The sequence below is a fragment of the Alosa pseudoharengus genome, unplaced genomic scaffold (assembly GCF_046254945.1).
Source record: "Alosa pseudoharengus isolate Yale_2024_CS ecotype anadromous, Long Island Sound unplaced genomic scaffold, YU_APseudo_1.1 YU_APseudo_1.1_scf_14, whole genome shotgun sequence".
In the NCBI taxonomy this organism is placed as follows: domain Eukaryota; kingdom Metazoa; phylum Chordata; class Actinopteri; order Clupeiformes; family Clupeidae; genus Alosa; species Alosa pseudoharengus.
The window spans coordinates 10967270-10978428 of NW_027468609.1; the positions used below are offsets into that span (position 1 = coordinate 10967270).

An 11159-nucleotide genomic window follows, 5' to 3' on the forward strand; every position below is an offset into this window, starting at 1 on the left:
AGAATGAGCTGGTGGAGGGTAATCCTCTTTGATGTTTGGATCGCACTCTCCTAGAGGAATGCAGCCGTGCTGAAGACTGGATAAAGAAGCAGTGTCCCTCATTCAGGATTTACCAATGAGTGGTTATTGGACCGCATTATGCAATAGCTCTGTTTCACCATGGAGCACTCCTTTGCCCTGTATTTGTGATGTGCAGCGATGTATTAAGAACTTAATGGAATCACCTGGGTTTTGCGTTGATGAATCATAATATATGAAATTATCCTTATCCTGTAGTTGTTTTGAATAATCGGGGCCACGGGAAGTGATTAAAACAAATCATTTGAGGCAATGAAATACTTTAAGAAAACTTCAAATTAGAATTATTTCACGTAAACGACTTACTTACTTTCAGCATATGGTTGGCTGTCAGATCTGGCTATTTCTGCAGAAACGGTTTGTTGTCTTGGATAAATTAACATTCTATTGTTCATTTATCCAAACCCATTATTAGAGGGTTACAAAGCTGCTCTACTAGAAGACCAGAGAAAACAATGAGACTGAAACTCAGACATTTGTAATAGTGAGTGTGTGTGTGTGTTTGAACAGTGTGTGATTATGTATTTGAGTGTATAGGCCACATGCAGTCTGTCATAGCCTTAATTGAAGGAACTTGACCTTGTTATGTGTGTGCCATTATGACCAGCCTTATGTAGTGTTTGATACCTTCACCGTCAGCTTTATCAGATTATCCCCTAATGTTTCCCCCTGGTATTACAGTCACACTGGATACATACTGTATTTCAGCCATTTATGTTGTGTGGTATAATGCCCAGTAGGAGGCAGTATAACTGCATTTACCATCTCCACAGTTCTTCCACAGCTGACTTCTGGGAAAGGGTGGTACTTAACTAGGGTAGAGTGACAACAGAATGCCTTCCAGTGCCTTAATAGCACTCTTTCCAGACATGTGTTAAAAGACATGTGTTGTAAATGCTGAGGATGGCTTTGGGCGGGGTTTGAGTGTGGGACTAACCCTCTCAGACATTCCATTATGGCGCTCACCAAAGCCTGTCACTTCCACCACCGTCGTTATGGTGACAAGCTCAAATCAACTGGAAGGTATGTCGCGGTGAAGCCTGCAAAGCACTTTGACGCCCTACATAACCTGTGAAGCTGAGCCTTCATATGTACAAAATCCTTTTATTATCTAAAAAAAAAAACAACAAACAAAAAAGTAAGCATTCAATCTGCTGTCTGCTGTGGGTTGTGCAAAATAAAATAAAAATGAATTTTGGAGTGAAAGAAGTGGTTATTGTCCTAGACACAGTTTGTGCAATTAACGTACCCATCAGTTTCAGATGCTACCAGTTCGACACAAGTGTGATCCTACAGAGAACTCTACTCATGTAAGTAATGAGTCTATTGTATGGGCTGCCCACACACACCCCATTCTCTGGTACTAGCAGCATAAACATATGAGACCCAGCAGACTTCCCAGAGTTCCCTGTGTGGCAGATATCCCAGAGTTCCCTGTGGGGCAGATATCCCAGACTTCCCTGTGTGGCAGATATCCCAGAGTTCCCTGTGTGGTAGACGAAGGCTCTAGCACCTCTGCACTCCTCTTCTCCTCCTCCTTCCTTGCATCAAGCTCTTCTGTGAGAGTGAAAGGTTGTGCAGCTGTGAGATCTGCAAGCAGAAGTGACCCTCCGCTGCATGGTCATTTATAAACCCAACCACAGAAAGACCTCCGCTGCATGGTCATTTATAAACCCAACCACAGAAAGCCTGAGCATCTCAACATCATAACACCATAAGACCTCAGAGTGTCAACACGCACTGTACAGGGCAGCATCATAACAGCAAGGTTTTCTCTAATACAAATCCTGAGAGACATGTCAAAAAATAACTGATCAAATATACTATGCAAGTACCTATGCACATGATTTGTCAACAAGCACATGGGTGCTTTGCAAAAGTCTGTGTGCATTAAACGTTGAGCTATTAGCATGAGAACATGTCCTTTGGCTCTTTATGGTTCCATGTGATCATGGTTCCATCACAGGATAGAACAGTTCTTCCTCTTCTTCTTCTGCCTGTTCTTGCGGCGGATGGCCAGTGCTTTCTTGGTGGCCTCGCAGAAGATGTCCTCCACGTTCTCGCGGTACTTGGCAGAACACTCGAGATAGAGGTCAGCCTGGATCTGCTGCCGAGTCTCGTCCCCCTGCACACCGGAGTATAGAAGCACACACTGGTCATCTACTGGTCACTCACTACACACACACACACACTTACACACACAGAGATCATGCACTGGGCACTACACACACGCACACGCACACGCACACGCACACGCACATAGATCATGCACTGGGCACTACACACACACACATACACACTTACACACATACACAAACACACAGAGATCATGCACTGGTCACTACACACACACACACACACACACACACACACACACACACACACACACGTCACTAAATCCTTTCCACTTCACACACACATCGGTTATCCACAGGTTATTTCACACACCAGTAAATCCTTACACTCACACCACAAGCACTGACAATAACACACGCACACACACACACACACACACACACACTCTGGTCATGCACCAAGTCCAAACCATGCACAGATAACGGAAGCATACCAAAGCTGTAAAGATGCCTAAAACGTAGCCTTGATGCAGTGGGGTCACCAGCGCAGGCCACCCAGACAGGATCTAATTGCTGACTAACTACTGGCCATGAGACAGGGGCCCTGGACAGTGGCCTTGGGGGAAAGAACACGCAGTTATGGAATGCCCCGTCTCCTCGGCTGCCTGGGGGGGGGGGGGGGGGGGCCTAGACATGTATCTAGGTGGAGGGCCGCGGGTCAAAAATACGCATTCATGCTATGTCACTTTACATTCAATTGAAATGTAGCATATTTTTGTCAGTATGCCATTTTTGTCACTGCCTCAGTTTTGTTGAGCAAATGTCTCACGTGAGGCCTTCCACTGATGCCCTCGCTCAGACTGTAGGACCCGGATTACCCCAGAGCAGTACACCACTACCTGGACACTGGAGATGTATAGAACAGCTGTATGGAATATAAGTGAAAGTCAAATCTATTATCAATTTTGCTGTCAGTAAAAGACATATTAGGGGCAGCCGTGGCCTACTGGTTAGGGCTTCGGACTTGTAACCGGAGGGTTTGCCGGTTCAAACCCTGACCAGTAGGAACGGCTGAAGTGCCCTTGAGCAAGGCACCTAACCCCTCACTGCTCCCCGAGCGCCACTGTAGCAGGCAGCTCACTGCGTCGGGATTAGTGTGTGCTTCACCTCACTGTGTGTTCTCTGTGTGCTGAGTGTGTTTCACTAATTCACGGATTGGGATAAATGCAGAGACCAAATTTCCCTCACGGGATCAAAAGAGTATATATGTACTTATACTATTTATGGAGCACGGAAATGGCATTTCTCCCCAGCGGTAGCGTGAAACGACAATGATAACACAATAATACTGCCACCGTGCTGGGACTTCTGCCTTGTGTGATGTAAGCGGTTACCTGCGTGTACGTGATGGGGGCCAGACCGGAGGCCTTGAGCTTCCTGGTGTACTCCTTGTCTTTCCTGAGATCTGTCTTGCATCCAATCAGAATGAGAGGAACATCTCGGCAGAAGTGATGGACCTCGGGGTACCACTAAGAGAGACATCATAATACTGACATAATTATACTGACAAATTAGATTATTTACTGAAAAATAGCAGCAATGCCTCTGTAATGCTGTTTTCTGTATTTGGAGAGGTGTGTGTGTGTATGTGTATGTGTGTGTGTGTGTGTGTGTGTGTGTGTGTGTGTGTGTGTGTGTGTGTGTGTGTGTGTATGTATATTCCAGCTTATCAGGAAGGGGTGCTGGTATATCAGAATAAAGCAGGCATCCTTTCTGCCTAAGCACTAGGCAGCCCCTCAGACGCAAGCTAACTCTTAACTGACCACCATCCTGTTTTGGCACTGATCCAAAGGGCATGGGCACCTCCCTTAGCATTGGCTGTGCTGTGGGGGAGTGTGGTGATCATGTGTGGATTGTGTGGATTGTGTGTGTGTGTGTGTGTGTGTGTGTGTGTGTGTGTATGTGTGAGTGTGTGCATGCGTGTGTGTGTTCTTTATGCATGGATTGTATATTTGTTGCTAGGCATACCCTGAGTGTTTTTCTCATTTTCTGTGAGCCTGTGTGTGTGTAAGGTGTGTTTCAGGCCTGAGTGTGTTCATTGTTTCCGAAGCTGTAGATATATGTGTGTGTGTGTGTGTGTGTGTGTGTGTGTGTGTGTGTGTGTGTGTGTGTGTGTGTGTGTGTGTGTGTGTGTGTGTGTATTCTGGGCATGAATATGTTCATTGTCTCTGAGGCTCTATGTGTGTGTGTGTGTGTGTGTGTGTGTGCAGTCTCTGTGCTGTGTGTGTGCATGTTAACAGTGTTGAGGCCATGGCGAGTGTGTGTTCAGTTTCTCTAAAGATGGTGCATTCCTGCTCCGTGACCCGTGACTGTGTGGCTCCCAAGTGCTGGTCACGGCCAGACACTGCCACTCTGTTGTCTTTGCCACCCCACCCTACCACACACACACACACACACACACACCTGTATCTCATGTCGTGTTAAAAGGCCTTTTGGACTCACTACGAGCACTAGATATTCACTTCTGTCTCTCCCATTCTCTCTCTCTCTCTCTCTCTTTCTCTCTCACATACATGCAGATTCACTCTCTCCTTCTATCTCTCTATCACTTCATTAAAAGATGACTGTATTGTCTGTGCGTATATCATGCCTTGTTGTCTGAGTGTACCTTGTCTGTGTGTATATCATGCCGTGTTTTGTGAGTGTACCTTGTCTATATATATATAATGTTGTGTTGTCTGAGTGTACCTTGTCTATATCATGTTGTGTTGTCTGAGTGTACCTTGTCTATATATATATATCATGTTGTGTTGTCTGAGTGTACCTTGTCTATATATATATCATGTTGTGTTGTGTGAGTGTATCTTGTCAGTGCATATATAATGTTGTGTTGTGTGAGTGTACCTTGTCTATATCATGTTGTGTTGTCTGAGTGTACCTTGTCTATATATATATATCATGTTGTGTTGTCTGAGTGTACCTTGTCTATATCATGTTGTGTTGTCTGAGTGTACCTTGTCTATATATATATCATGTTGTGTTGTGTGAGTGTACCTTGTCAGTGCATATATCATGTTGTGTTGTCTGAGTGTACCTTGTCTATATCATGTTGTGTTGTCTGAGTGTACCTTGTCTATATATATATATATATATCATGTTGTGTTGTGTGAGTGTACCTTGTCAGTGCATATATCATGTTGTGTTGTCTGAGTGTACCTTGTCTATATCATGTTGTGTTGTGTGAGTGTACCTTGTCTATATATATATCATGTTGTGTTGTCTGAGTGTACCTTGTCTATATATATATATCATGTTGTGTTGTCTGAGTGTACCTTGTCTATATATATATCATGTTGTGTTGTGTGAGTGTATCTTGTCAGTGCATATATCATGTTGTGTTGTCTGAGTGTACCTTGTCTATATCATGTTGTGTTGTCTGAGTGTACCTTGTCTATATATATATCATGTTGTGTTGTCTGAGTGTACCTTGTCTATATATATATCATGTTGTGTTGTCTGAGTGTACCTTGTCTATATCATGTTGTGTTGTCTGAGTGTACCTTGTCTATATATATATATATCATGTTGTGTTGTCTGAGTGTACCTTGTCTATATATCATGTTGTGTTGTGTGAGTGTACCTTGTCTGTGCGTATATCATGCCGTGTTGTCTGAGTGTACCTTGATCATGACGTTGTCGTAACTGGTGGGGTTCATCACATCATAGCACACCAGCACCATGTCTGCATTTTGATAGGATAGAGGCCTCAGGCGATCGTAGTCCTCTTGCCCTGAAAGAGGGGAACATGTCAAAGGTCATAGGATGTCCAGCAAACAACACACTCACGCATAGTCAGATAGGAAATTGCACTTTTTTTTTGTTTTTGTAAATATACATTGATGTAATTTCCAACTGGAGTCCAAATTGTCAACTGGAGTGTGTGTCAACATAACAAAAAAACTCATGCAATGACACAATCTAAAATGCAATGACACAATCTAAAATGCAATCACACAATTCCATCAGAGCTGGCATGTAAAAACAAATGTTGACTCTGTGAAACTATTGAAACACCTATTTGCTTTGCACTCTACCATCTAATGCAATGACCAAATCTAAAATGCAATGTTACAATGTAAAATGGCAGTATCTGAGGTGGCATGTAAAGACACAGATCTTAATTTGCACTCCACCCTCAGATCCACACAGTTCATCTGACATCATGTGTCATGCTTTTCTTGTGAAGCATAGTGTACATGTCTGGGAGTTATGGCCATGCTTCACTGGTTTATATTGTGATGCCTGCATGTTTGTGATGGGCATGGAGGCTGTCTTGGCTTCAGGGCTGCTAGTTTGGCACATTATGACACATATTATTATCAGGGAGTAAACATTATGCTGTTAAGCAGCCTGCAGACACAGGAGTATGTGTGTGTGTGTGTGTGTGTGTGTGTGTGTGCATATAGGGAAGTGTGTGTGTGTGTGTGTGTGTGTGTGTGTGTGTGTGTGTGTGTGTGTGTGAGTGTGTATGTGCAGTATGTGTGTGTGAGTGTATGTGCAGTGTATGTGCAGTGTGTGTGTGTGTGTGTGTTTGTGTGTGCATATGGGCAAGTGTGTGTGTATGTGTGTGTGTGTGTGTTTGTGTGTGCATATGGGCAAGTGTGTGTGTGTGTGTGTGTGTATGTGTGTGTGTGTGTGTGTGTGTGTGTGTGTGTGTGTAGGGAGTGGCTGGCTGGAGGAATCTGTCCTGTTCGTGCGACTCCACTAAGCTCCATTCTACACTCTTGCCGAATGAACGAGCAAAGAACATTTCAGAACACATGAGACACAACGCAAGAGACAACGCACCAAACCACATCCTGCCGAGCACTTCCTCTTCCTGTGTAGCAGAGAGGCCTCTGACGACAGTCGCACACAGATAAGCTGCAGAGGAGCGTTTGGTGTGTGTGTGTGTGTGTGTGAGAGAGAGAGAGAGAGAGAGTGTGTGTGTGTGTGGGGTGTGTGTGTGTTGTGTGAGTGTGTGTGTGTGCCATGGGGACAGACAAGTGTAGTCAAGTGAAATAGCCATTTCATACCACCCAACAGGCCATCCACACACTCTCCCAATGAGTTTGAGGTATTTTTCCTTCTCAGGTGCTAACGCAGCTTCCTACATTTGTTATATTTGGGTCCATGCTGATTGAAGCTGATTGGAGACTTTAAATGTAATGTGTTTTATATCACATTAAGAATGCGGAAGGCCAGTGTCTAAATATTGACTTATCCCTGATAAAGGTCCCACCTATTGTAAGTGCTCATTTTTACTTCCTCATTAGAATAGCCTACACAGTTTCTTCTTGCTTATCTGATCAATCTTTCAGCATAACTGTGTGAGATTAATTTAGCCACCTTAGGTTCAAGGGAGTGGGTGTAAAAAAAGCATGGTTGATATGCCAACTAAAGAAAACTACATACAACACAGAAAGAATTACTCATCTTTCCTCCCCTTTTCCCCCTGGCTTTTACTAAAGGACAGCAGCATCTGACCCATACTAAAACCAGGAGACTTATGAGCTATCTGCACCAATTTTAAGTGACGTCAGCAGCACAGCTGTGGACAGAAGGCTCTATACTGTCTTTCAGGGAGTTTTGTATGGTTATAAATCCATACAAGAGCCATCAAATGTAGGTTAGGTTAGTAACCACTACCACATCCTGCAAGAGCAGAGTTCTCAATGCACGCATCTCACTTCCTGTTAGGCGGAAAAGCCATAAACCATTCTAAGAACTGATTTCAGCAGACTTGACAGTCACATGTACTAGAATATGCATGTTAATAATATTGTTAACAATATCAAAAAGTGCTGCGTCACTCTACAGGTGGGTATGTAAAAGTAAACCGATGTCCTGAAAAAGTCACATTTGTCATTGACTTCAATCAACTGAAGGTCGAGAGTTCTGAGGGCCCTTTCTTTGGTTGGAACAACACATCATTGATCCATTGATTGGCACTGTTGACTTCTAACAGAGCTTTTGTTGTTCCTCAGTCTCCTTTAATGAGGAGCAGGCGGAGAGTTTAAATTCCCCTGTGGCCTCCGTTTATCCACCCTCCCCTGATCAAAGTCCAGCAGGCCCAGGTATTGTGCTGGGTGTCCCACCTCAAGCATGGCTGATACACCGGCAGCACCCTCCACACCCTGCTCTCCTCTCTCTCTCCCTCTCTCCTTTTTTCTCTCTCTCTCATTGGTGTTGTGCCTATTGAGGCTCCAAAATCAAAGTCTTTGAATAAAACAAAATATTATCACACACACACACACACACAAACACTCTAATTCTGTGTGTGATATTTTGTCATACTCTCTTTTACGCACACACACCAAATGCTCCAATTAGTCTGTGAAAACGCCCTTGTGCTGTAAGGCTGCCAAATGCTTAATCACTGAGGCATGGACCACACAAACGTGTGTTCCCAGACAGGTCGGCCGACCGCCACCACACCTACCTGCCGTGTCGTACAGGTTGAGCTGAATCTCCTTCCCACCAAGGGACACCGTGGTAACGTACTTCTCAAACACAGACGGGGCATATTTCTGAAAGAAAAAAATAGATATGAATGTTTTCTACTTAGTGAGATTTCTAAAAGAGACTTATAAGTTAACAAGTGAATGTGGTTAGTGAAAAGCACGTTGCAACTATGTTTTTAGGCCATCGTGTGGTCTCTATTCAACAACCTCTTTGTTTGAAACAACCTCTTCTCCATTGAAATGACACCACACCTATTATGTTTCACATGACATGAACAGGGGTCATAGTGAGACATTATTGTGTGCAGGAACAAAGAGTTTAACTTTATAGGAACAGCAACTCGTATAGAAGGACATGAAATAGGATGAAACACTACTGACAAGTGTTAGGTTCACATCCTGTCTTAATTATAGGGGAAAAACAAGGCAGAGTGCAAATCTAAACCAGGTATGAAACAGCTTGATATGATGGTGCGTCCAATTTCAAACCCATATCGTTTCAGAAATAAAGCAGGAAGCATCTGAGATCGTCATTTAAATAAATTTGCACAACACGCGGCAGTAACAGTTCCTTCCTTGGTTTCTGCTGACTTCATGGTAAAGCAAATGAGAAAAGGGACCCAGCCTGAAACTGACATGACAGTTGTGTGCCTCTGTTTCCTCCTGTGCTCTGTGGCGTGTGGCATACTCAAGATTCATTAAGAAGCTCCTCGCCTCCTCCAAAGGCCAGTAAACCCTGATCACTTACCTCATGGAGGCCACAGTGAGTGAGTGAGAGACATTACCGGTAAGAGCACTGGCTGCTGTGTGTGTGTGTGTGTGTGTGTGTGTGTGTGTTTGTGAGCCCTCCTTACCTCTGGGAAGTCTCCTTTGGCGTAGACCATGAGCAGTGAGGTCTTCCCACAGCCTCCGTCTCCCACGATCACGATCTTCAGCTCGTCTCTCTTGACCCTGGAGGTTCCGTTGGCCACTGCCACCGGCGAGCCGTTCTGTGTCATGGTCCGGCCCGCAGGTGAAGCCCCCACTATGGAGCCCGCGGAGTCCCCAGCTCAGTCCAGCTCTGCTTCTCTGGTAGCAGTTTACTCTGTGGCCCTATACAGCAGGTCTCTGGAGGAGCCTGTCAGTCAGCCTGTGTGCCCGGCACGTCTGTCTGTCTGTAGGTGAGTATCCGGCCTGGCGCTCACCTCACCCCACCCCTGCGTCTCTCTCTCTCTCTCTCTCACCACCGCCCCTCGTCACACTCTTCTCAACACGCTCCAGAGAGAGAGCAGAGAGCTGGCTGACGTATGCCTCCACGGCTGCTACTGCCAGTGCCTCCTCCTCCACTTCCTCCCCCTCCCTCCATCTCTCTATGTCTCTCTCTCCCTCCCTCCTTCCATCTCTCTCTCTCCCTCCCCTCTGCTGTCATCTCATAAGCATCAGAAGAGGGCAGGAAAAGACCACAGAACAGAACAGTGGACTCACATATAGAGACATGACATGATTCAGGTAGTGTTCTGTACGTCTGTGTTTTACCTATGGAGAGGAGACCCTTCCCTGGGTCAGTACAATTGCAGGTAAACTACAGGATACTACATGGTACTAATCAAGTGGGCTTCCGAGTAGTCAATGACAAAAACTTTATTTGCTGTCCTAATGATTTTTAGCATAGCTAGCTAGTGTTACATATGTTCTTTCAATGATTATAAGAATCTAAGAGGGTGAATGTAATCTAAAGAGTGTGATCATGTAAAGGACTTCCTCATCCAACCCATCCCCACTCATCTCAATAAAACAGGGTGTGTGTCTCTAGCCTAGTGCTCCGTGTGTGTGTGTGTGTGTGTGTGTGTGTGTGTGTAGTGCGCATTACCCCTAGTATGCACTATAAAAACTGTGTTCAATCACCATTAAGGCTACTGTAATTAGCAATTTATTACATTGCCCCCATAGTAGAGCTCATCTTATGCGCTATATTAATGAAAAGATGAAGCCTGATGGGATAGGTTTGTGCTCTGATAGAAATACACATGATCTGACTGGCAAAAGCACTTCTTCAGAATAACTGACAAGTCATCACACGCAAATGCAAAGGCTCGAAGGTCTGCATGACTGGATGCGTGTGAAATCCCACCTACTTTTCCCAGGAAAAACCTGCCTATTCTTAGCAAACCAGACATTATTTTCATACATTTTTCAAGTTCAAGGGCAAAAGCTTGACTCCTCAGTTTGTCAGGTACGTACGACATAAAAGAACCATGTTAGTAAAAAGAGTATTTCTCACCCCTTAACAGTATAATGTTTTACTAACTCAGTGAGTAACATTACACTTTAAAGTATATAAATCCAGATATAATCCAAATAAACACCAACAGATGTCCTTAACGGTTAATAGAAGAATCCTCCACAGTGACAGAAAAGTGAACACAGAGACAAATATTTTCTTAATGTTTTATATTTATTAATATGTACCATCCAATGTAACAGAACAAGGACAGAATAGCTTAACCAACCCCTCCCATCCTCA

At 44.3% G+C, this 11159-nt stretch overlaps 1 protein-coding gene across 1 annotated transcript; it reads right to left on the reverse strand.

The window, feature by feature from the left end:
- Positions 1 to 1166: 1166 nt before the first annotated feature.
- rhof (ras homolog family member F) lies at positions 1167 to 9919 on the reverse strand. The gene is made up of 5 exons (XM_076283844.1): positions 9511 to 9919; positions 8635 to 8722; positions 5834 to 5943; positions 3548 to 3682; positions 1167 to 2203 (listed from the first exon to the last, which is right to left on the reverse strand). The coding sequence occupies exons 1-5, from the start codon at positions 9652 to 9654 to the stop codon at positions 2039 to 2041; spliced, it is 642 nt and encodes a 213-aa protein (XP_076139959.1). The 5' UTR covers positions 9655 to 9919; the 3' UTR covers positions 1167 to 2038.
- Positions 9920 to 11159: the final 1240 nt, after the last annotated feature.

Bases quoted from the DNA above. Each gene is read 5' to 3' on its own strand.
- rhof (XM_076283844.1), bottom strand. From the start codon at position 9,654: ATGACACAGAACGGCTCGCCGGTGGCAGTGGCCAACGGAACCTCCAGG. The intron at 5,944-8,634 runs GTAGGTGTGGTG...CCCCTCTTTCAG, and splicing joins CAACCTGTACGACACGGCAG to GGCAAGAGGACTACGATCGC. The intron at 2,204-3,547 runs GTAACCGCTTAC...TCCGGTGTGCAG, and splicing joins CCCCCATCACGTACACGCAG to GGGGACGAGACTCGGCAGCA.